This window comes from Lepidochelys kempii, chromosome 3 (genome assembly GCF_965140265.1).
Source record: "Lepidochelys kempii isolate rLepKem1 chromosome 3, rLepKem1.hap2, whole genome shotgun sequence".
NCBI lineage: Eukaryota > Metazoa > Chordata > Testudines > Cheloniidae > Lepidochelys > Lepidochelys kempii.
Genome location: NC_133258.1, coordinates 138,148,486 through 138,172,582, shown reverse-complemented (window position 1 = coordinate 138,172,582; position 24,097 = coordinate 138,148,486). Strand labels below are relative to the sequence as shown.

Sequence of the window (24,097 nt, the reverse complement as noted above, 5' to 3'; positions counted from 1 at the left end):
TCTAGGAATTGTATAATGCTTGCTTTGTCTAACCTGAATTCCCTGCTTTTTTGTTTTATTTTGTTTTATTCTATAGACACCCTATTTTTGGCCATCAAATTGTTGGGAGCCGGAAAATACAGACTATGGTCAGTGTGGATATCTATTCTCTTTCTATCAGGAGTCTTGTATTGTATGTATAAAAACATTATTAAAGGCTGTCTTGTTTAGCCATCCAACCATTAAAAACACTGTTGGTGTCTTGTTCAATCCCAGTGCAAGAACTGCTGATGCTCAGCTCAAGGTTGGCTTTGATTTTACAAAGTTTATTAAGTCAGAGGTCAAATATGAATGTGATCCAGGAATACAAAAATAGCATTGCATTGCTGTGCACGTTGTAAATACATATGGTGACAAAGTCTCAGTGAAACAGAAGGTACTTTAAAAGTAGTGATTCTTCCTTGCTGATGAGATTCAAACACATGCAAGTAACCCAGTTAGGACTCTTAAAACTCATAGTGGGCCAAACTTTCAAATATATGTGCATGTATGTATCAGTGCACATGTGGAAATCAGTTATTTGTTCCAGAGTAGCAGCCATGTTAGTCTGTATCCGCAAAAAGAACAGGTCACAAAGGTGCCACAAGTACGCCTGTTCTTTTTGTAGTTATTTTTTCGTACACATGGCCACACAAATATGTGTGCATGCATTCAGGTTCGCATGGATGGGAATGGCCATAACTGTGTACAATATGTTATTTCCTGCCATATGTAAGGAGGCCATTTGTCCAGTTTAAAGTCGGACAGTCCTAGAGTTCTGCCGTACTGTTCCTGTCCAGTAGAGACTTAGAACTGGACATGGCTTTGTCCATTGAAAATGAGAGTAGAAAATAGGAAGAGACTGTGGATGGAGGAGGATGCCAGAGGGGCGGGGGCTAATGTGGCACCTCCGTATGCAGTGGTACAAGCATGGGTGGACCAATGCAAGAAGGCTCACACACCGGGGCAGAGTCATGCAGGGGATGGGCTAGTGCAGGGGGCTGACATGGAAGGGGGTGGGGCTGCATGTGTGGGCTAAGATAGGGCAGGGCCACATGGGCAGGCTGATGCAGGAAGGAGAGGGGTTATATAGGCAGGAGAGTGGAAATCCTATATTCTGAGGAGGTGTCAGGGCCACCCTAGCCATGCTTACCATTTACACACATAAATTAGATGTGCCGTTATTTATGTGTACTTACATTTGAAAATCTGGGCATAGTTGGTAAAAAAAAAAACCCACTATAAAATGACTGAAGCCAAGATTTTTCAAAAATGAGTATCTAAAGTTAGGTTACTATGTCCACATGTATGCACCAAATTAAGTGTCCTGATTATCCGTGAAACTGATCAACCAATAGCTCCCATTCATTTTAATGGGAGCTGTGGGGTACTCAGGACTTCTGGAAAAACAGCCCATTTATTTTGGTGACTAAATATCCTAACTTCAGGCACCCATTTTTAAAAAAACATCTTAGCTGAATGCTTTGGAAATTCAGGGTGGTATGCACTACAGTGTGTTCAAGCTCAGTATTGGGGTTAAAGTTAGGCATCTAAATAGCTAGCCCGATTTTCAGAGGTGATCAGCACCAACAATTCCCAAGTCTGAAAATGCTGATGATAACCTCTCCAGGCCTCAGTTAGCCCATGTGTACAAGACTACTTGTAAAACACTAGTACAATAGAAGTCCAGAATATTGTTATGAATCTAATATTTAGGCAGCTGTGATTAGTCACTGAGGCAGGAAGATATTTGATTCAGCACGTAATCATTCTTTCTTTCTTTCTTTCTTTCTTTCTTTCTTTCTTTCTTTCTTTCTTTCTTTCTTTCTTTCTTAGCAGTTTTTCACAGCTTTCCTTTAAGGGTTGTCCAATCTATCCACAGTCTCCTTGGTTATGGAATACCAGAAAATTATGAAACATGTTCCCATGTTTCCCTATGGGATAACGGGGGGAGTTAATAAATATGCTAAAATGTCTGTTGGGACCCTTCACTCTCTAATAGTAGGTATGAGCCTGAAGTCAGCCTGAGAAAGTTGTTATTACTATCCACTGATGTTGATGGGGAGGTACAATGTCTAGCTGCCTTATTAAAGTGACCAGCTGAGAAAAAGCAATAATGCAGATTAAGAAAGAAACCGCAGAGTCAGAATCAGAATTAACAATTTGGGCAGGGGAGAGGGGTGGGTGAAGAGAGAGAGATTCTCCAGGGCATCAGAACCTCCACATAGTGATGTGCCAGGAGAGTTTATTTTTGCTAGGCTCCTCCAGTTATCATATAGACTTTACCACTACACAGCTCAGTTTCCTGTTTTTAGCATAGGAAGGCCATGATTTTAAAGGAAATTAGAAATCCTGTGTTGTGGAGTGCTGAGTTTTTAATGGTTTTCCATGGTATGTTAACCCTTTTGCTTATTAGGGTCTATCACCATGCATGGCCTGGAAGGGTGCTGAGATTTTCTGCTGAACATACAGCAATGATTTGAGCAAACAGATGCAATCTCAGTCCAGATAACTGGATCACCAAGCTATGATAGCTAACAAGAAATCTTTTCTCAAGATTAGCTAAATTCTAAGACTGCAGTGTTTAATTCTTGGACCTTAGGGCCCACATATTTTTAAACACTCAGTTGATGCCTGTAGGATTTCTGCACTCAAGATGGTGACAAAGCTAGACAGTTAAAAATTAAGGGTAAGTTTCTAACATTATTAGTCATGCTAAGAAATAACTTACTCCATTGATTACAGTGGCTGTAAACAAAAATACGGTCATTAAAAAAAATCAAAGAACCCAGGTATGTTCAAAGCATTATTTTTACTTACCAGTCATTTTTAAACTATGAATGCTTCTCGTGTTTCTGAAGGAGAGCTGACATTTTACTGCATAGCATTTAGGGCCTCATCCAATGAGTGCTCTGCTCATAACTTCCTCTTGGAACAGAAGAATGGCAATACCAGATCAGACCAGTGGTACATCTAATGCACTGATCCATCTTCAAAATTGGCCAGTAGTAGATTTTTCAGAGGAAGGTCTAAAACTCTCACAGTGGACAACTTTGCAATAATATCCGTATTGGGTAAACTTCTTCCCAATCCCAGGCAGTTAGAAGTTGTTTTATATCCTGAAGCGTAAGGGTTCATATTGTATTTATGATTTTTTATCGTAGTCTGTTTAATTGCATATATTGAATATAGTGGGAGTTCTGAATGCAGACCACTTGCAAGATTGCACTGATAGTTTGTAACAAAGGAAGTGCTAATCAATAAGATTGAAATTCACCGTTCTGCAGAAGACCCACAAAAGTTCTATGAACCCCTGAAGTCCTATTTTGAGGGCAAAATAGGCCTTAAGTAGGATTTCAGTGTCTTAAAGGTCTTAGGGGATTTATGGTACTCAATGGGCCCTCTGCAGAAAGGCAAATTTCACCCCAAAAGAATTCAAAAGAGATGCTGCAGACTTTCACAGTAGTTCTGTTATTTACTAGTAAATGATGTATAGAAAATGTAGGTAATTAAACCAATTTTTAATAAACTTACATTAAAGCCATTGTGAGTATCTCCACACTCTGTCATGCAGTAGAATGTTCAGTGGTATTTCCTTTGTTACAGACTATGGGCCAGATCCTGAGCAGCCCTGTGCACTTGCAGCTCCACCTAAAATTAATAGAAGAGGCAGGTATCCCGTGCCTCTGAGAATCAGTCCCCTATCAAACAAGCAAGAAGGACACTTCTTCAATAATCTTTGTCTATCAGAGTTAATGACAATGTAAACAACTTTATTGGTGATTGATACAATTTTACAAGCCAATGAAAATCTTATACTAATTGTAAAAAAGAAAAAAAAGGAAATGTAGTTTCTCTTTAAATAAAGGCAGGCACACCTACCATTACTCACCCAGTGCTGTACTGCTGCCCATGATGAAGAACAGTAACAATAAAATCATTAACCCTTAAGATAGAAATGAAATGAGGTTGAGACATTGCATTTGTTCCTTCATTACCAAGTTAACTCCAAAAATAAATTCTTTTTTATTCCTTTATAGAATATGTTTAAATCTACTCAACAATGTCACTTCATTTTCTGCTTTGTGTTAGCTAAGGGTATAAAATATTTTCATGACAAAGGTTTAGCTACAGGCCATGTGTGTAAAACAGATGATGTCCTTTCTTGACACATCCTTTAAAAAAAATTCCTAAAAATATATTTCAGGAGGCTGCTGGCCAATTCCTACAGCAGTGCTATAGGGAAGTGATGCGAACCCTGCTACTGTTACAGGCTTTAGACTTTTATCTTGTATCAAGGTGAAATATCTTGGCATCCGTTTTGAAGGTGACTAGCTGCCCACTTTTTGGATGCTCAAACTGAGACATCTAAGAAGCCCTCCTAATTTTCAATAAGGAGGGCTTTAAACTAGGTTCACCGGGGGAAGGAGACCAAAGCCCTGAGGTAAGTGGAGAAGTGGGATACCGGGAGAAGGCACGAGTAGGAGCGCGTGAGATGGGAGGGCTCCTGCCTCATACTGAGAAAGAGGGGCAATCAGCAAGTTACCTCAAGTGCCTATATACAAATGCACGAAGCCTGGGAAACAAGCAGGGAGAACTGGAAGTCCTGGCACAGTCAAGGAATTATGATGTGATTGGAATAACAGAGACTTGGTGGGATAACTCACATGACTGGAGTACTGTCATGGATGGATATAAGCTGTTCAGGAAGGACAGAAAGGGCAGAAAAGGTCGGGGAGTTGCACTGTATGTAAGAGAGCAGTATGAGGTGTACGAGGCTTTCTTCCGGCAACTCGCAGAAGTTACTAGATCGCAGGCCCTGGTTCTCATGGGAGACTTCAATCACCCTGATATCTGCTGGGAGAGCAATACAGCAGTGCACAGGCAATCCAGGAAGTTTTTGGAAAATGTAGGGGACAATTTCCTGGTGCAAGTGCTGGAGGAACCAACTAGGGGCAGAGCTCTTCTTGACTTGCTGCTCACAAACCGGGAAGAATTAGTAGGGGAAGCAAAAGTGGATGGGAACCTGGGAGGCAGTGACCGTGCAATGGTCAAGTTCAGGATCCTAACACAAGGAAGAAAGGAGAGCAGCAGAATACAGACCCTGGACTTCAGAAAAGCAGACATTGACTCCCTCAGGGAACTGATGGGCAAGATCCCCTGGGAGAATAACATGAGGGGGAAAGGAGTCCAGGAGAGCTGGCTGTATTTTAAAGAATCCTTATTGAGGTTACAGGGACAAACCATCCCGATGTGTAGAAAGAATAGTAAATATGGCAGGCGACCAGCTTGGCTTAACAGTGAAATCCTTGCTGCTCTTAAATACAAAAAAGAAGCTTACAAGAAGTGGAAGATTGGACAAATGACCAGGGATGAATATAAGAATATTGCTTGGGCTTGCAGGAGTGAAATAAGGAAGGCCAAATCACACCTGGAATGGCAGCTAGCAAGAGATGTTAAGAGTAACAAGAAGGGTTTCTTCAGGTATGTTGGCAACAAGAAGAAAGTCAAGGAAAGTGTGGGTCCCTTACTGAATGAGGGAGGCAACCTAGTGAGAGAGGATGTGGAAAAAGCTAATGTACTCAGTGCTTTTTTTGCCTCTGTCTTCACGAACAAGGTCAACTCCCAGACTACTGCACTGGGCAGCACAGCATGGGGAGGAGGTGACAAGCCCTCTGTGGAGAAAGAAGTGATTTGGGACTATTTAGAAAAGCTGGACGAGCACAAGTCCATGGGGCTGGATGCGTTACATCTGAGAGTGCTAAAGGAGTTGGCAGATGTGATTGCAAAGCCATTGGCCATTATCTTTGAAAACTCATGGCGATCGGGGGAGGTCCTAGATGACTGAAAAAAGGCTAATGTAGTGCCCATCTTTAAAAAAGGGAAGAAGGAGGATCCTGGGAACTACAGGCCAGTCAGCCTCACCTCAGTCCCTGGAAAAATCATGGAGCGGGTCCTCAAGGAATCAATTCTGAAGCACTTAGAGGAGAGGGAAGTGATCAGGAATAGTCAGCATGGATTCACCAAGGGCAAGTCATGCCTGACTAATCTAATTGCCTTCTATGATGAGATAACTGGCTCTGTGGATGAAGGGAAAACCGTGGACGTGTTGTTCCTTGACTTTAGCAAAGCTTTTGACACGGTCCCCCACAGTATTCTTGCCAGCAAGTTAAAGAAGTATGGGCTGGATGAATGGACTATAAGGTGGATAGAAAGCTGGCTAGATTGTCGGGCTCAACGGGTAGTGATAAATGGCTCCATGTCTAGTTGGCAGCCGGTATCAAGTGGAGTGCCCCAGGGGTTGGTCCTGGGGCCGGTTTTGTTCAATATCTTCATTAATGATCTGGAGCATGGTGTGCATTGCACCCTCATCAAGTTTGCAGATGACACTAAACTGGGAGGAGAGGTAGATACGCTGGAGGGTAGGGATAGGATACAGAAGGACCTAGACAAATTGGAGGATTGGGCCAAAAGAAATCTGATGAGGTTCAACAAGGACAAGTGCAGAGTCCTGCACTTAGGACGGAAGAATCCAATGCACTGCTACAGACTAGGGACCGAATGACTCAGCAGCAGTTCTGCAGAAAAGGACCTAGGGGTTACAGTGGACGAGAAGTTGGATATGAGTCAACAGTGTGCCCTTGTTGCCAAGAAGGCCAATGGCATTTTGGGATGTATAAGTAGGGGCATTGCCAGCAGATCGAGGGACGTGATTGTTCCCCTCTATTCGACATTGGTGAGGCCTCATCTGGAGTACTGTGTCCAGTTTTGGGCCCCACACTACAAGAAGGATGTGGAAAAATTGGAAAGAGTCCAGCGGAAGGCAAGAAAAATGATTAGGGGACTGGAACACATGACTTATGAGGAGAGGCTGAGGGAACTGGGGATGTTTAGTCTTCAGAAGAGAAGAATGAGGGGGGATTTGATAGCTGCTTTCAACTACCTGAAAGGGGGTTCCAAAGAGGATGGCTCTAGACTGTTCTCAGTGGTAGCAGATGACAGAACAAGGAGTAATGGTCTCAAGTTGCAGTGGGGGAGATTTAGGTTGGATATTAGGAAAAACTTTTTCACTAGGTGGGTGGTGAAACACTGAAAAGTGTTACCTAGGGAGGTGGTGGAATCTCCTTCCCTAGAAGTTTTTAAAGTCAGGCTTGACAAAGCCCTGGCTGGGATGATTTAGCTAGGGATAGGTCCTGCTTTGAACAGAGGGTTGGACTAGATGACTTCCTGAGGTCCCTTCCAACCCTGATATTCTATGATTCTATGATTCAGAAAGTGCTGAGTATTCAACCTCTGAAAATCAAGGTCCTTTAAAATGTCTCAGATTAGGCACCCAGAATCACTAGTCATGTTTAAACCTGTAAGTCCTTGGCTTTCATTTAACTGATTGTTTCAATTTTAAAGTTATGTACAGTGGGACCCAACCATGCTGGAAAGTTTCTCCCATGCAAAGTTCCACTGAATTCAGCAGGACTTGGTGCTTAAGTAAAGGTGTGGATCTTTTGCAGTAATTTAGATTGTTGGTGGAGTTTGAGCAGTTCTGCATCCTCTCTGTATTGGATAGAGTTCCTGTCTTATGGCTTATTCATGTGGCTATTAAAACTATGATTTCACAGTTTAGAAAGCTGGCTCTGCTTTATATTGTTGCTCTAGAGTGAGTGAGCGCACTAATGGCTGAACATACTTGTACTCTGATACAACAATTTATTCTGCAAATTAAACTGTTATATGCCCACCTCCCCTCTTATTTAAAATTTAATTTAGTAGATTAATAGAGGTTCTTCTGGCAAATTAAAAACACTTTTGTGTCATTGAGAGTTTATGAAATACTGAGGCTATTTATGTTCATAGTCAGATGGATCAGGGTTCATCTCAGTTTGGCCAAATCTAATAAATGTTAATCCATGTGCATATGGCATCAATTCTCATGAGGCTTGTCAATTCCTTTCTTGGGTTTAGTGACTCACAGCTGTTGGAAATTTGAGGAATTTAATTCTCCCACATTCTCTTGTTTAAATGTGATATATAAGAAAGATAAAAGGCAGATAAAATTTCCAAGGTTCACAGGTAATTACAGTCTATGTAAATACAACAAATAATTGTAACAATGTACAAAACAGTATTTTGGAGGGAGGAGGAGGAGGCGGTAATAAGAAATGTTTCAGGAGAAAGGTGAATAGAAGTGGGTGAAATTATAGAATGGATTGAGCAGAGGAAAAGTGAGAGTTGGAGGGGATTTAATTTTTGTTCTAGAGTTAGGAGCTGTAGTTCAAGAGAAGAGATGGATATGAGCTATCAGGGAATCTTCAAATAGGTAAAACGAGATGGGGAAGCTGTTCTGGATTATGGGGACAAAAGGAGACAGATATGTGCCTTTGAATGTGAAGAAACCAGTTGGAAACAGTGGAATGGGCTGAATTACAATGATAATTTCAGAAAGGGAGTTGGGCGGTGCTCGGGGGGGGGGGGGGGGGCAAATGTTTTAAGTCTGTGAGAGAGGTAATGTACTGGTTCCTGAAATGGACTGAAGGTCAGGTAATGTGTTCCCATTTTATGGTATAAATGAGGCGATTAGCTGGTATATTTTGGACAAAACAAAGTTAGAAGAATTAGTAGTATGGACTGAAGAAGTCCATAAAGGAAATCATTCCACTAGTTCAGGCCAAGAAGAGAGGAAGACATGCATAAGAGCTTCAGCAAAGGGGTTGAGATAGTGTCTGCTGTGAACAGGACAGTATTTTGTGGGTGATGGTAGGCAAATATATAGATCTAGGCAACGTGAAAAACAAAAGATTCCTGAGTCTAAAAGAATATGCAGCTTCTTCTGCACTAGAGGTGAAGTCCAGGGAATAGTAGTGGTTAGGATGAGAGGCTTTTACCAATTACAGTGTAGGCCAGGGGTAGTCAATTATTTTTTATCAAGGTCCAAATTTCTTAGTAAAGGTATAGTCAAGGTCCAGACTCTGGAGAAAACAATAAAAAACTCCAAACAATAATGATGATAATAAGTAAAAAAGATGTTGGGGTCTGTTCAAAAGTGTCTGACGGTCTGGATTTGGCCAATGATCCACCTATTGACTACCCCTGGTTTAGGCTATCAATCTGGGGTGGCTTCCTCTGCGTGGGTGCTCTGTGTGGAAGGCAGCACAGGGAGCCTCTTTGCCCTTTCCCTAGGACACTTGATCTCATGAGAAAGCAATAATTTATGCTCCCCTGTGCAGGGGTATAGCATCACCAGAGAGGACAAGTTGTTGGGTCAAAGTCTGGTAATGGTCCCACTTTCCTGGAACCAGACAGAACCTTGAGATCTGCTCTATAGGGAGCATGCACTGCACTCTTTCATCCTCTTCCTCTCCTGTCTGGGAGCTTTCAACTTGCTCCTCTTTAGGTAGTAACACATCAATGGCACTGCCATTCCTGCAGTACATGGCCTTCTATCCCCAGTCAGGCTCTGCCAGTAGGTGCCGTAACTTGCCCAACTCAGTTGGGAAGTTCTGGCAGATGAGAAAAGCAGAGAGTAAGAAACGGTGACAGATTGAATGTAATAGAGATTGGGAGAGAAGCCAAGGCAAAGCAGGATGTCCATAGTGTTTGAGGGAGAGAAAGCTACCAGCATCTGAGTTAGGACTTGTTGTTCTTGAGAGAGTTCTGGAGGAAGAGTTATACTGCTGGATGTACCACAGGCGTTCGGTATGACCTGTGTAAATCATAGACTGTATTTCATCTTCCTTATCTGTACAATGCAAATAATTCTTCACAAGGGTGTTGTGAGGCTAAACTAATGTGTGCTAAGTGTACTGAGATTCTCAAATGAAAGGTGCTATAAAAGTGTGAAATATTATCGTTATTTCTAGCTCTAATTATGTTAGACCAGGAAGACACCACTGTTTCTCAAGACACTGGCCATTCAGATAGCTGAAGAAGGTTTTTAGGTGCTTGGTTAGTGGGAAAGGGAAAAAATTGGGGAAAGGGATTAAATAAGTGGATATTGATTGATAGTGGCATCACTGCTGTTGTAGGATAGAAGAGAGGGAAGATTATAGAAGATGAGGACAGGATAAGTTCACAGAGATAAAATGGGCAGGAGATTGCAGGCTTGGGTTCTGGAGAGTCAAAGGAAGGAACTGGATTTTCAGGACTCCACTGATTCTGACTGAAAAGAAAAAAACAATGGTTGTAAAGTGATATGAAAGTTCATGTGTCAGACTTGGGCTGGTGAGGTACTTGCTTCTTCACGTGTGTGCAGGGGGGCAGGGAATTTAGCAGGTAGAAGACATGAGGTTAGAAGACTATAAAAACAACCAAGCAAATAGGCTGCAGTCAACTACAAATGCTAGTGAGTTAAATGTTACAGAATGCCAGACAAAGAATACTATGTGGAGAATCAGAAATGAATGGATAGTTCAGAATGTCCCTCAATGGTATTCTCTTCTTGCAAAAATTCATTTAAGTTTTTCATCTTGTTAACAGATTAGTTCAGTGTTTTGCATTTGGTTACAAAAATGCAGATCTGGGTAAAAAATAGAGAAACAGATGTAAAACTAAATTGGCATACAGTTTCATGCTGGCAAAGATCAAATATATCTGTACAAAATTTTGAGAGAGCTTGGAATTTACTTGACAGGGCAGTTGACAGGACAAGCTATCAATAGCTTCAATGCAGAGCTTCACTTCCCCATTGATATAACCAATAACCTTTAGCTTTCTCTCATGTGCTGTTTGTCTCTATTTTAATTCAAATGTACCTGTAGAAAACAGACCTTTTGTTATCCTTATCTGTCAAACAAAAGGAAAATCTGTGGATCAGAAATCTGAAGGTGACACTAACTAAACTTCTTGTGCAACTTCTATAACTCTAAGCATAATTTGGCCTTATATAAAAGATATCCATCAAATTCCACATGTGTACTTGCAGCGAAATCTACTTTTGCATTTTCAGAATCGCAAATATGCGCTTCACTTGAATAATGAGTTTAAAAAAAATTCTTGATTTTTGGGAAGAGCACTGAGCCAACTTCTGTTGGTGAAAGAGACAAGCTTTCAAGCTCCACAGATCTTCTATTGAATTAACTCACACAGCAAAACGATAAAAGACAAAAACACCATATCACCCATGGGCAAGCACTTCTCACAAAATGATCACTCCATATCAGACCTCTCAGTCCTCATCCTCAAAGGAAGCCTGCACAACACCTCAAAATATGAGGCTAGGAACTTAAATTCATCATTTTGCTAGACATTATAAATCATGGTCTTAATAAAGGCACTGAATTTATGTCTTATTACAACAATCTGTAACCCATTAACTCCCATTTTATGTCCTTATGACTGCAAAGGATTTAACTGGCTGCTTCACCTTGAATAGTCTCTTAAAATATATATTAACTACTTAAGTGATACAATCTGTTCCACCTTGTGTTTATCTGTGGCTCTCTGAGCATCTTTCCTAGACCTGAAAAAATGTGTAGCTTGAGACCATGTCTTTTTCACAAATTGAAGTTGATCCACTAAAAGATATTACCTCACCCGCCTACTATGAATGTTCATTACTCTTTTATCCAGGCTGAATTACAATAAAATAAGGAAATAATCCCCAGTGGCAGTTTACCACTTTTCTCTCTCTCTCTCTCTCTTTCTCTCAGTAAAGTGGAGACTGAAAGCTTCAGCTATCAGGGATTCTTTATGAAATGGGAGAGAAGGCAAAAAAAAGTCTATCTTTTTGCATTGCCCTGCCGAATTCAAGTGGCAATTTTCTTTTCCAGAGTTTTTCTTTCTAGAGATATTGTCTTTCCCAATCAGAGCCAAATTCAGTCATGGTACTGCTGAACTTGGCCTGTCATACCTCAGTTGCATCTGCAGAACATAACTTATACTAGGTAAATGCAAGCACAGACAGGCAATTGCAATCATAAGCCACACTTTTGTTCAGCTTAATTTTCCATGTGGAACGTGTTTGTCTACTTATTTTGCATTCACACTTTAAAATGCCTGTTTGAAAACTTGACCTGTTGTCTCAAACTTTCTTTCTCTAGTAGGCAGTCATTTTACTAATCTCTTTCCACTGAATAATTTGGCAAGTGGGAAGCATTCAGAGTAAACCTCTGTAATTTTTTTAACCAGATCTCAAGCAAGGGTCCTAGGGAAACTGCCAAGCCATAAGCAACCTGTTTTGAGAACTATTGAGCACCCACAGCTTGCACTGACTTCAGTGGGAGCTGCCTGGGTCCAGCATCTCTGAAAAATCAGTCCATAAATATGAGCCAGTGGCTTGGAGCAGGCATGGCAGCAGAGCATGAATATTCTGAAGCATTAATAGAAATTTGTTTCTTAAAATGTAGTTCCTCAGTGCTACTTGTGGATGAGTCATATGGCTCTGCATAGCAATACAGTTCGAATTCATAGAATCCACAGCTGGGAATAAGACCTCTTAGGTCATCTGACCCATCTCCCTGACGTTGTAGGTTTGGTTCTTAGAATGGTATTACTGGTATTAGTGTCTTGCCCTGTCCAATTTTATATATTGAGCTGTGGGGCTTGAACACTTCTCTTGGGAGACATCCACACCTTGATAAAATCTTACTGCCAAATGCAATCTTTCATACTTTTAGCCCATTGTTCCTAGTCATTAGTAATGATAAAATAACCATTAGCTTTTGGGTAGTGATTTTCTTCCAGGGATCTCACACCACTTTACAAAGCTAAGTAAGTAGCATTTAACTTCATTTTACTGAGGAGAAAACTAAGATACAAATGTGAGTGACTTGCCCAGGGTCAGACAGAGTCAACTGGAATGAGATCTTAGTCTCCAGACTTCTGTTCAGTTTTGTGCCCTAACTACTGGGTCCTTAAGTCTCCCTTACTAGGTACAGCATCGTGTTAACGTTGTTGTACCTGAACAGTGTTGCAGTTCTGTATCTTTTTAATGTAAAACAACTGAATGCTATAGAAATTGGCAGCATATACAGAATATTCTAGCCAGTAGCTTGGTGTAAGGACTGGCTAAAATGATAATCTATTATCATGTAGATTAAACCCACAATGGGAAAGCCCTGTTGCTCGGCACACACAAAATGAGACTGGACAAAATGCTAGTACATGTGTTCAAGGGAGCAAATGGGTATTAGCATGGAGTTGGACTAGACCTACAAGGTTTTTTCCCAGTTCTAGATTCTGTGAATTCAAACCCCATTGTATTGCTGTGCAGAACTACATTAGTCACCAGGAACCACCTCTGACGCATAAATGATTCAGTGAAAGTCTCCGTTCAAAGCTTGCTGGAACCAGGATGCCCTGTGTTTTGTCCTGAAGCCTGCCAAATTTTGATGCAGGTAGACGACCACATGGAAGGCTGTCCATCGGTGCGAGACCTCTGCTGTCCTTCTACCTGTCTTAGTGAACCTTTATCTTAGGAATCAGCAATTGACATGCCTTAGCTGATGTTAACCAGGTCAGCAGAATATAGGAGGAGAGGCAGCTTTTCATAGTCCCTGGTCCCAAGAGTAACTCCAAAGTGCAAGGCTCTTTAACACAGAACTGTAATTTTTTTCTGTCTCGTAACTGTGGCACTTAGGTTATAAGAACAAGAAGTTATAGCTGAGAATTCTCTTCTGCAGCCTGTCCAGGTTGTTTGCCAACGTTTTCATAAATGTGCATAGGAAAAGTTCTCAGGAACTTTCTAATCAAATATGACCCAAATAGCTGTTTTTAAACATCTGTTTGCTGTTGCATTACTATAAATGCATTGTTAATCTAGGTTTAAATCCTGGCCTTTATCCATATAAGCAATGTAATTTCTTATAGAAAGAATAAATGTAAAGATTTATAAATATAATTCACAATTTTCAGAATTACTTTCAAATCACTGCTTTGAATAAACTAAACTGATTTGACTGTTTCATTATTAATATGAAAATTAAATCTGCTAGTCTATTAATAGGGAGCTAACAAAAGACATGGGAGTGATTTTATTTGGGAGTGGTATATGGCCATGGGGAACTCCAAAACCATTGAAGCCTGCGATAACTGAACATCTCCAGGCTTATGTAAGAGGGTGTAATTGCATTGTAGATACTTGAGACTAAATGATGAAAGTTATTGTGCCCAGTTTGTTCACATAAAAATTGGCATTTTGTTTTTTATGCTTAAGTGGAAAATGAAACCTGAGTTAAGTAAGCATCCTAGAGACCAGAAATAATGAATTGCTTTATAGAAGCATCAGTGACGTAAAGATGGAATAATTTGTACTGTAAATGGTGGTGATACTTAAATTGGGCACTTGTTACAGATTTGTCTATTGGCAGTGCAGATTTACTCTAATCCTTTATCTGGCACATTCAAAGATTGCTAATTTATCTGTCCTCAGGACAGCATCTGTTTGAATTCTGTAGACCTTATTTTAACTTTTATTCTTTTGCCCTGGTAATACTGAATGTATGCATATAACTCTTATTGACTCTGAAGCCAGAATTTAGTCCTATAGCTAACATTAGCTGCACATGTATTCTGAGAAATAGGTGAAGGTAGCATCTGTAAATTCTCATGACTTATGTTTGTGATTAAATTAACCTATATCAGGCACTCTTAAACCAAATAAAGTGTCCATGCTAGGGTTTTTTTTTCATAATTTCATAATCATTTTTATATATTTTTCCAATCAAAACCATTTGGCAACATCAATACAAAATGTTAGTATAATTGAATCTTTATTTTTGGCTGAAAAAAGATTTTAACAAAAATATTTAACCATGCCATTGAAAGACACGCTTAAAAATAATCTCTTGTAAAGATTTTCTCCTTCTCTTCTGCCTCACAGACATTCAGCCTGGCCCTCAATTTCTTGTGATTTAAAATTCTCAGTGATTCACTGGAATCTTGCATAAAGATAACAATGTCATCCCCATGGTAGTAGTGTAGATGGGTTCCTCTGATCCTACTATGTGGGGTCTTCTATTGAGGTGTTATTAGGCCTAATTGTAAAGCCCACCCTGAACCCAACTAGACCACAAGTAACCTAACCTGATCCAAACCCAAATATGTCAAGTCATTGTCATATCTGACCTGACCTGACACGACCTAACTTGCACCCAACACTTGTAGTTGATTCCCATTGACACGGCCTAACTTGCACCCAACACTTGTAGTTGATTCCCATTGGGTTCAGGTCAGGTTGCAAGTCTGTAGTCTTCAAAGACCCAGTCCTGGTGCCATTGCAATCAGTGGGAGTTTTGTCACTTACTCCAGTGGGAGCTTGATCAGGCTCTATCTGAGCAACTAACTAAATTCATGGCCTTAAACTTTTAGAATGGGAGCTGTGGATTTTCCACTAAATGAGTGTATGTAATGTATAAAATTAGTTCTCTTCCTTGTTCATAGTGTGAAACCTCATAATTATCTGTATGGTTTTCTTTAAAAATAAAATAAAAAAACCGAACCCCGCAGGGGCTTTACATGAGCTTTAAATGATAATTAAGCAGTTGAGAGTTGAAAATGGCTAAACCCTGAAAATGGGTTATTGTGGCTGAATATATTTAAAAGCTGTTGCTAAGAGGCATCATACATCAATGAGACATGTTCAGTGATTTTACTGCTGAGCTGTCAAGTTGCCCACATTTTGTAACTCAGTTATTGTGGGTGAGATTTTCAAAAACAACATAGCAATTCATTAGCTCAATTCCCATTGAAGTTGAGGGGTACGTCTACACCCAGGCCCAAAGACTTGTGCTAGCAGGGTGTGCTAACGTCAGCTAAAAATTGCTGTGTAGATGGCACTTTGAAGTTGTGGCTTGGACTGGAATTGGGGCTGTCAAGCCCCTCCCCGCTCCAGACTTCAGAGTTCACGCTTCAGCCCAAGCTGCAACTTCAAAGCACCGTGTGCACTATTATATTTAGAGTACTAGTGTGAGCCCCACTGGCATAAGTGGAATGGAAATGGGATGGGAGGCTCATTCCTAGATGATGTGTAGATGGGCCGAATAGTTGAGTTATCATTGTTTTAAATAGATTCTTACCTTATTGCCCAGACAGATGCGGGTTTAAAGTGGGGCTTATGTCTAGTAGTTTGGAAAAACCGTCACTGCATGTTGGGTGCCTCAGAAAGCACGACCCTACTGAAAATAAGCAAACAGAAAAGTAAGTTCAGGGGAAGAGAACAAACATACTAATATAAATACCTAGCTCTTATGTGGCACTTTTCACCAGTAGACCTCAAAGTGCTTTATAAAGCAGGGCAGTGTCATTATCCCCATTTTACAGATGGAGAATGGAGGCATAGAGAGATGCAGTGACCTACCCAAGGTCACCCAGTACTGAAGTGGCAGAGATGAGACTAGAATCCAGGTCTTATGGGTTCCAGTCCAGCGCTCTATGACATCCCTTTGAGTGTGGCATTATTCTGTTTCCTTGTACATTTAAATTACCTTGGTCATCTAAATTTGTGGAACATTGCTCATTGATACGGTCTTTAAAAACGTTGCTACTCAAGCTCTGTTTTTCCATGGTACTCCAATCTGTTCTAAATCATATGTTAGTGCTACAACTATATAATTTGTTTTACTGGAAGGCAATCACATTGATTGCAAAATCATGTTAAAGTATACAAGCACTAAAATAAGATTGTATGTTGCAGTCCATGTTTAGCAAACTGAGATTACGAATCAGGCTTTGTTACATTATATATCATTTGTTTTTATATCAAGTAATTTTTATGAAGTACTCTGTTGCATTTGGTTACTTCCAATGAGATTGTGGCTTTATTGTAAGAGATGCTGAAAATGAATGGGCCAAATTCTGATCTTTCACCAGTGATAATCCCGTTTTTGACTGCTTTGAACTAGTTTGTAGCTGATGGCAGAATTTGCTTCATGATTGGCCCTAAGGATGTTTAGGACCCTATCTTGTCACTTATGCAGTCACATATGCCATATGTAACTTAGAGTTTAGCACATGATGCTGTTTGGTGAATAGGTTTAGTTCTCCTCAGTGCAATTAGTAGTATTCTGAAGGTTTCAGAGTAACAGCCGTGTTAGTCTGTATTCGCAAAAAGAAAAGGAGGACTTGTGGCACCTTAGAGACTAACCAATTTATTTGAGCATAAGCTCACGAAAGCTTATGCTCAAATAAATTGGTTAGTCTCTAAGGTGCCACTAGTATTCTAAAGGCTTTCCATAGAGCCAAATGACCAGTTTGTAGAGCAGAACAGTTTCCAAGGTAACTGCACCTCTGACCACGTGGTGGTCTCCTTGTGGGCATCCCACCTATTTAAATTTGTCAACTTGACCCCTCACCCCCCCAAAAAAAGTATATGTAAAAATAAGAGGCCTTTGTTGTTAAAAGCATTCCTACAGATCATACTTCCAGCTCTAGCTATGTATGCATGCACAGCAGAAACGTGAATTCAAAATAGTGGGCACTCTGGTCTGCCTCTCCATAGGAGTAGTTTGTCTTCTATATTTGGTGGGACAGCTCCAGTCAGGCCAATGGGGGCGTGCACTGGAGGTGCAAATTCTGTGCCTGCCAGAGGCTTGTATTTTTTTTGGGGGGGGTAATGTCCGTCCCCCCCAATTATGCCCGTGTGCCTCTCACCTTGTTGTTGAACCAGCTATTTATGACTGACTGCTTTGGAAGAAAGGAGGAAAACAGTTGACTTATTTACTCCCTCTCCATGCACTACCAGCCAGGCTTCACCGACTGTAGTAACTGCAAACCACTATTGTTACAGATGGGACAAAGTAAAGTCTGGGAAGTACTGTGCAATCAGTGCCTTAGAGATGCTGCAATAAATATTTTCCTCAACTCCAACTCCCATTCTTCTTAAGGAAAAAAAAATACTTCTCTGCACCTCCATTTTCTCTTCTGTAAAAGGAGGGTGATATTTATCTTCTTTTGTAAAGGGCCTTGACGTCTATGGATAAAGTATGCTTCGAAAAGTTAAAATAGTAGTATTGTCTGGGAAACCGCAAACAATTCAGCTCAAATTCCTGAGCTGCTGCTTCCACAAGAAGCCCTTAACAATATCCCAGAATGGCCGCATTCATGTTAAAAGTGAGAGTGCTGGCAACACAATGATGGGATGGGGGGCAATTGAACCAAAGAGTTGAAGTTGTCCTTGAGCATCATTTTCTTCTGCCTTGGCATCAGCAGAGATGTCATACTTCTCAGATAGATAAATCCTCACGGGCACACTTTAGACTCTGCCTTAAGTACACTGAAATGTAGAAAGAATTTTAATGAGCATAAAAAAGGCCAGATGGTATAATCATTAGACTCCTAAAATAAGAGAAACATTTTAATACCCTGGAGGAAAGGCTTTAGGGATAAACGTAACCATTTTGAAGTCCTGGCTCAGAAATGTGCATACTAAAAAGAAGTCAGATGGAAATTTCAAGGAGACAGGTCCAGGACTCGTTGCCACAAGATACTACTGAGACAAATAACGTAGTATAACAGCAGATGTTTTAATTAAAGGAATCTAATCCTGTTCTGAAATTTACTTACTGGGGTAAAATGACAAAGGCTGATAATCCTCATGCTTCAGGATCAGACACTGATCTCCAGGTGTCATACCTCTCTAATGAAGCTCATTTCAATGGACCTCACTTCTTTAAGTCCCAAAATTACCTACACACCATACAAATATGGTGTCACATCACTTTTATTGTTGAAATTGATTTACTTTGGAAATAAAGAATCTTTAGTCTGAGGCTACAGAAAGTTATTTACATTGAAGGAAAGTATCCTATAGCATCTCAAGTTCCCTACATGATATTGTGTTCGTCTTTTTGGATCTTTATAACCATTTAAGAGTTATGCCAGGGGCCTGAATCTACAACTCTTGCTCAAGTTAGGTAGCACTTACATAAGCAGTCCCGTTGATCTGCGATGAACACATGTCTGGAAGCATGAGAATTGTTAGCCCTTTTCATTTTACTCCAGATAGTAAATGTTGAAACAGGATTAGACTATTACACTTGTGTGGGCCAGTACTGTTTATCTTGGGGTCACCATGAAATTGCCCTGGTGTAGCCGAATTAGGCAGATTGTGGGGTGTTCAGACCTTCAGTTGACACATCTTGGATTGGACACAGCCAAAGAAAGGCTGCCAGACAAAAGTGAATCATTGGTCTGTTTTGCTATGGACATTATGATCCTGAAGAAATAACTGCTTTAGAAAGGGAGATTAGGCTGATGACAAAGAACAAAGTACAATAAATATATTGAAAATAGGTTGGGTGACTATCTTCTAAGAATATTAGTGTTACAGTAGGCCAAGCAAAAGAAGAGAGTGGGAGTTTTGTATTTATATTTAAAGAGCTGTTAGGGTTACCTGACAGGCTTAAATTCAGCTCATGGAGTTCCTGGAACCCTCTCCGCTCATCTTAATAAATACATTTTTTAAAAATAATCCTCACAATGTCTTCGAGCTAATGTTGACAGGAGTTTTTTCCTGGATCCGTCAGTTAAGAAAATAATTTTGAAAGCAATAAGAAAAAAAAAAAGATGGACTGTAATGAGAGCCCAATTCCGCCCTCAGTTATGTACCAGCAGCTACCATTCAACTCAGTGAGAAGAGCCAGAATTCAGCACTTATTCTCTTTCCTAGATTTCAGAACAAACCCTAAGGCAAGAGTATAAATGTATGGTGCTTTAAATATGCAATGAAACTGGGGCTGTTAAGTTCTGTACCTCAGCCTGCTAAATTATGTGTGACAAATAGATATATCTTTGTAGTACCTGAGGAGGGAATATCAGAGAAGGCAGAGGGTAACGCTTTTGAAGAAAATGGAAAGAATACAAATGGAGAAGAGAACAGAAAAAGTAACATAGATATCAAATTTTAATTCTTCTTTCCATTAAGTAATATCTGGAGCCCAGTTACAGCTCAGAGGCACTTGCAATGAATGTATGTTCTCTTCTGGTTTTCACCCTGTGTGATCCCAGTGAAATAATAGAATGCCTTGGAGCTGAAGGAGCAAGTCAGACTGAAACTATTTTTAAGATTTATTCTTTTGTCTGAAGAGAATTTTGTCTCTGGAAATCTTAAGTATTATTGATTTGGCCTCCTTAAACTACAAGATTAGAATATGTGCAAGGGACTTTTGCTTGTGTACGGACTGTAGGATTGAGTTCTTAGATGCAAATCTTATCTATCTGTGCCAGCAGTGGAAATTCATTTTTCTATGTAGGGATGGGGATGGGTGGGCCAGGATTCCTTCCCTCAGAATATATTGGAGCCTAGCTCTGTGAGGGCTCTATGTCCCCAGCATAGAGTCCATGGATGGGGTTGGTGGATTCTTGCCTATACAAATCAAATCAAAAGGCCACGATACCCCACAGAGGGGATGGGTCTGTGGAGGCATGAAAAGGTTATGATGTTTCTCTTCAGCCTTGTGAGGGAAAATTCTGCCCCACCCTACACCTCATTTCTGGAGGAGTCACCTGTACTGAATCCAGTTACACAGGCTTGAAATGAAGGATAGGATTTGCCCCTAAATGAAAAGTATAGGATTTGCAGTTTAATTCAATAGGAATTTTGGAAGCATAAAGGATTCTGGAGGATCAAGCCATTAATGTAATGACTTAGTGAGTAATGTTAACATCTGTCCTCTGTCTCACCTTAGTTTGATTTTTAACCCTTTTCTTTTCAGCATTTGTTGCTTGTAATATATTTGGCAAAATTCTGTTCAGTTACACTGGTGTGAATCCAGAACAGCGCTGCCAAAGTCAGTGAAATTACTTTGGATTTGCCCCAATGTAAATAAGACTAAATTTGTTCCCAATGTTGCATGTAAAGGTATGCTCCTACTCTTTCATTTTCACTCCCACATTATTTTTTCTTATAGATATATTGGAGTGATACTTTGAGTCTTTATTTTTATTTGTATTGTTCCCTTTTTCTTTTTAATTGTGAGTTTCTCTTGTTGATGTAGATTAGTGTCTGTGCAATGGGAAAATAATAATGTATAAATAAACAATAAAGAAAACCCTTCTACTAGTGAAATAGGACAGCGCCTCCTGATAAACCTCTTGGTTCTTTTAGTCCATATGCAATACTTTAAAGATAAGGGGCCATTTAGCTTTTTAACAAATTATTTCCTGGAAAAACAAAAAAACAAAAACAAAACTTCACCTCCAACATTTTGTTTATTACTGCTATAATGTAAAGTGAGCTAAATAATTATGCCATTAATCGCTTTTGCAGAAGCTACACTTCAATAAAAATACCCTTGTATGTATTGACCTCCTTGTTCTAAAAAATTGACTATAGAACAGGGGCGGATTAGGGTTTTGTGGGGCCCCTGGGCCAGAGCAAGTGCAGGGGCCCCTCCCCACTCCACCCCTTCTGCCTTCAGTCCCCCTGGTTTCCCCTCCCGGCACTCCTGTCAGGAAAATGGGGTTGGAGTGCGGGGGCTTGCCCCGCCTGCCCGGCGCTCCAGCCCAGGAGTGGGGTTGGGATGTGGGGACTGCAGGAGTGCTGGGCAGGCAGGGGGAGCTGGGCAAGCCCCCGCATCCCAGCAGGAGCACCGGGCAGATGGAGCGGGTTAGGGTGCCGGGGGCACCCATTTTTCTGGGCCCCCCCAACTGGCCAGGGCCCTGGGCACGGACCTCGTTGATCCAGTGGCTAATCCAACAGTGCTATAGAGGGAGAAACACAGAGGTAAAAAACCTACCAGTTCACGTCAATGTGGAATGTGGATGACCTTGAGATCTTGATTTCTGGGGCATGGATGTTTATGAAATAGCAAGAAAGGATTGATTGATTGATTGATTTGATTTGATTTATTTTTCTGTGTGTTCTAGCGGTTTACCTCTGCAAGCGAACAATGCAAAACAAAGCACGGCTTGAGCTAGCAGACTATGAAGCAGTGAGTATGTGAGCCTTTCCTGGAACTGAGATGTCAAATAAATGAGATTTCCAAGCTCAGCAGAATGTAGGATAACATGAGAAACAAAGGCCACCGCTTTTTTATAGTGCAGCAGTTTATAAATTGAGCAGTTTAAACTTGTGTCGAGGCATGTGACAACGGGCACTCAAGTGCTAGTGTTTCAGAATCCATAAATGCTGTTGTACATGAGAGCCTGCTGTATTATATTAAGCAATGAAGATTGAGTTGGTGCATTATGAATAGAGATAGAAACAAATCCCAAATGTTCCCATGGTTTTGGGGTGTTGGGATCCAGGTTGTTGGTGCAACAAGCCTTAGAGGGGGGCCAGCAGCAAAGTTTGAATTCATACCTCCCCAAAGTTCAGGGGTGTTTGGGAACTAAGACTTGGGCCCATCTCTAATCCAATTGTGCACAGATCCTTTTCCCAGCATCGGTGAACTGTTCACCAATCCCATGCAGTCGGAATCAAATATGTCCCAATGTCTGCCAGAACTGTACTACAGTGTGTAAGGCCTCCAATTATATATTTAAAGATCTAGCTTAAAATTTTCGAAAGGACTCAAGTCAAGAAGAGTCAAGTCCCATTTTCAAAACTGACCTAGACAGGGCCAGATTTCTAAAGGTAATCACTGAAATCAATGGGAGTTAGGCACATAAATACCTTTAGACATCTGACCTTAAGTGTCTATGACCCATATACTTTCAATGGGCTCTTAAGTCACTTCGGTGCTTTTGAAAATTGTACCCTTAGTTTTAATGATACTAGGCCAATTTTTGCCCTGCTGTAACTCTGCTAAAGCCAAAAGAGCTACAGCAGGATGAGTATGGCCCATGGTATCTTTATAAGAGTATGTGGGTTATTGATTGAATTATGAAGACATATCCCTTTACTTTTCTGCAGTAAATATGTAATACAGTTTCAGTCAGATTATTTGATAGCAAGTTCCCAGGCATTTTTTCAGTTAACCTCACTATAATTAACACAAAACGGGGGGCACAGGGAGAAATTGAGTACCTGAAACTCCCTTGAAGTCAGTAGACCAAATTCTGCTTCCATTTACATTAATGAAAGTTCAGAATAATTCTACTTCAACCAGTGGAGTTGCTCAAGATTTACCAGCATATCTGAGTGCTGAATTATGCCAAGTCTCATAAAAATATTATTAAATAAATGTTCTATACAATAATAGACAGCTTTAGTCTGCAAACATTTTTTTATATGACCAATGGTCATATATGACTGTGACAGGGTCAGGCAGGATGGCTATAGGAGAGTAATAGAAGGCAGCTATATAAGCCCCAGGCTATGTAGGCCCCTTTTCCCTGGGTAAGGTAACAGGGAAGGTTCCAGAACAATCAGGAACCTTCTGGAGACAATTAAGACAGGCTGATTAGAACACCTGCAGCCAATCAAGAAGCTGCTAGAATCAATTAAGGCAGGCTAATCAGGGCACCTGGGTTTTAAAAAGGAGCTCACTTCAGTTTCTGGTGTGTGTGTGAGGAGCTGGGAGCAAGAGGCACTAGGAGCTGAGAGTGAGAACCCGGACTGTTGGAGGACTGAGGTGTACAAGCATTATCAGACACCAGGAGGAAGGTCCTATGGTGAGGATAAAGAAAGTGTTGTGAGGAGGCCATGGGGAAGTAGCCCAGGGAGTTGTAGCTGTCGCACAGCTGTTCCAGGAGGCACTCTAGACAGCTGCATTCCACAGGGCCCTGGGCTGGAACTCGGAGTAGGGGGCTGGCCCAGGTTCCCCCCAAATCCTCCCAACTCCTGGTCAGACACAGGAGCAGTCAACCTGGACTGTGGGTTCAGAAAAACGGCCAAGCTGAGGGCTGCCGTGAAGCTTCAAGAGAGAAAATCCGCCAATAAGCGCAAGACCCACCAAGGTAGAGCAGGAACTTTGTCACAATGACCAATGGTCAATTTTCTTTAGAAGAAGTTTGTATTCCCAAAATATCTTTCTAATGTTCCAGCTAAAGTCATCTTATAGTATACAACACAAACAGCTCATGTAGAAGACAAATGGAGGTTTTAGTGTGAATCAATGGCAGTATCAAGTTAATGTCATTGCTAAATGTCCAGACCTCGCTATGGTTCAAAGTTGGAGCATTTCATTGAAATATTTGGAATAATCAACCAACCAACACACCCACAAAAGTTGGTGCTATTGTGTTTTTCTGGAAGTGCCAAACTCTG

At 40.8% G+C, this 24,097-nt stretch overlaps 1 protein-coding gene across 16 annotated transcripts in view; it reads left to right on the top strand.

The window, feature by feature from the left end:
* Positions 1 to 24,097, top strand: part of RGS7 (regulator of G protein signaling 7) — a 428,859-nt gene that overhangs the window by 341,421 nt on the left and 63,341 nt on the right. For all 16 annotated transcript variants that reach the window (XR_012158163.1, XR_012158164.1, XM_073338225.1 and 13 more), the window contains exons 6-7: positions 77 to 128; positions 21,814 to 21,878. Coding sequence is in view for 14 of the 16 variants with exons in the window: in XM_073338225.1 (XP_073194326.1) it covers positions 77 to 128; positions 21,814 to 21,878 (117 nt within the window). In the remaining 2 variants the exon portion in view is untranslated. The remainder of the gene's footprint in view (positions 1 to 76; positions 129 to 21,813; positions 21,879 to 24,097) is intronic.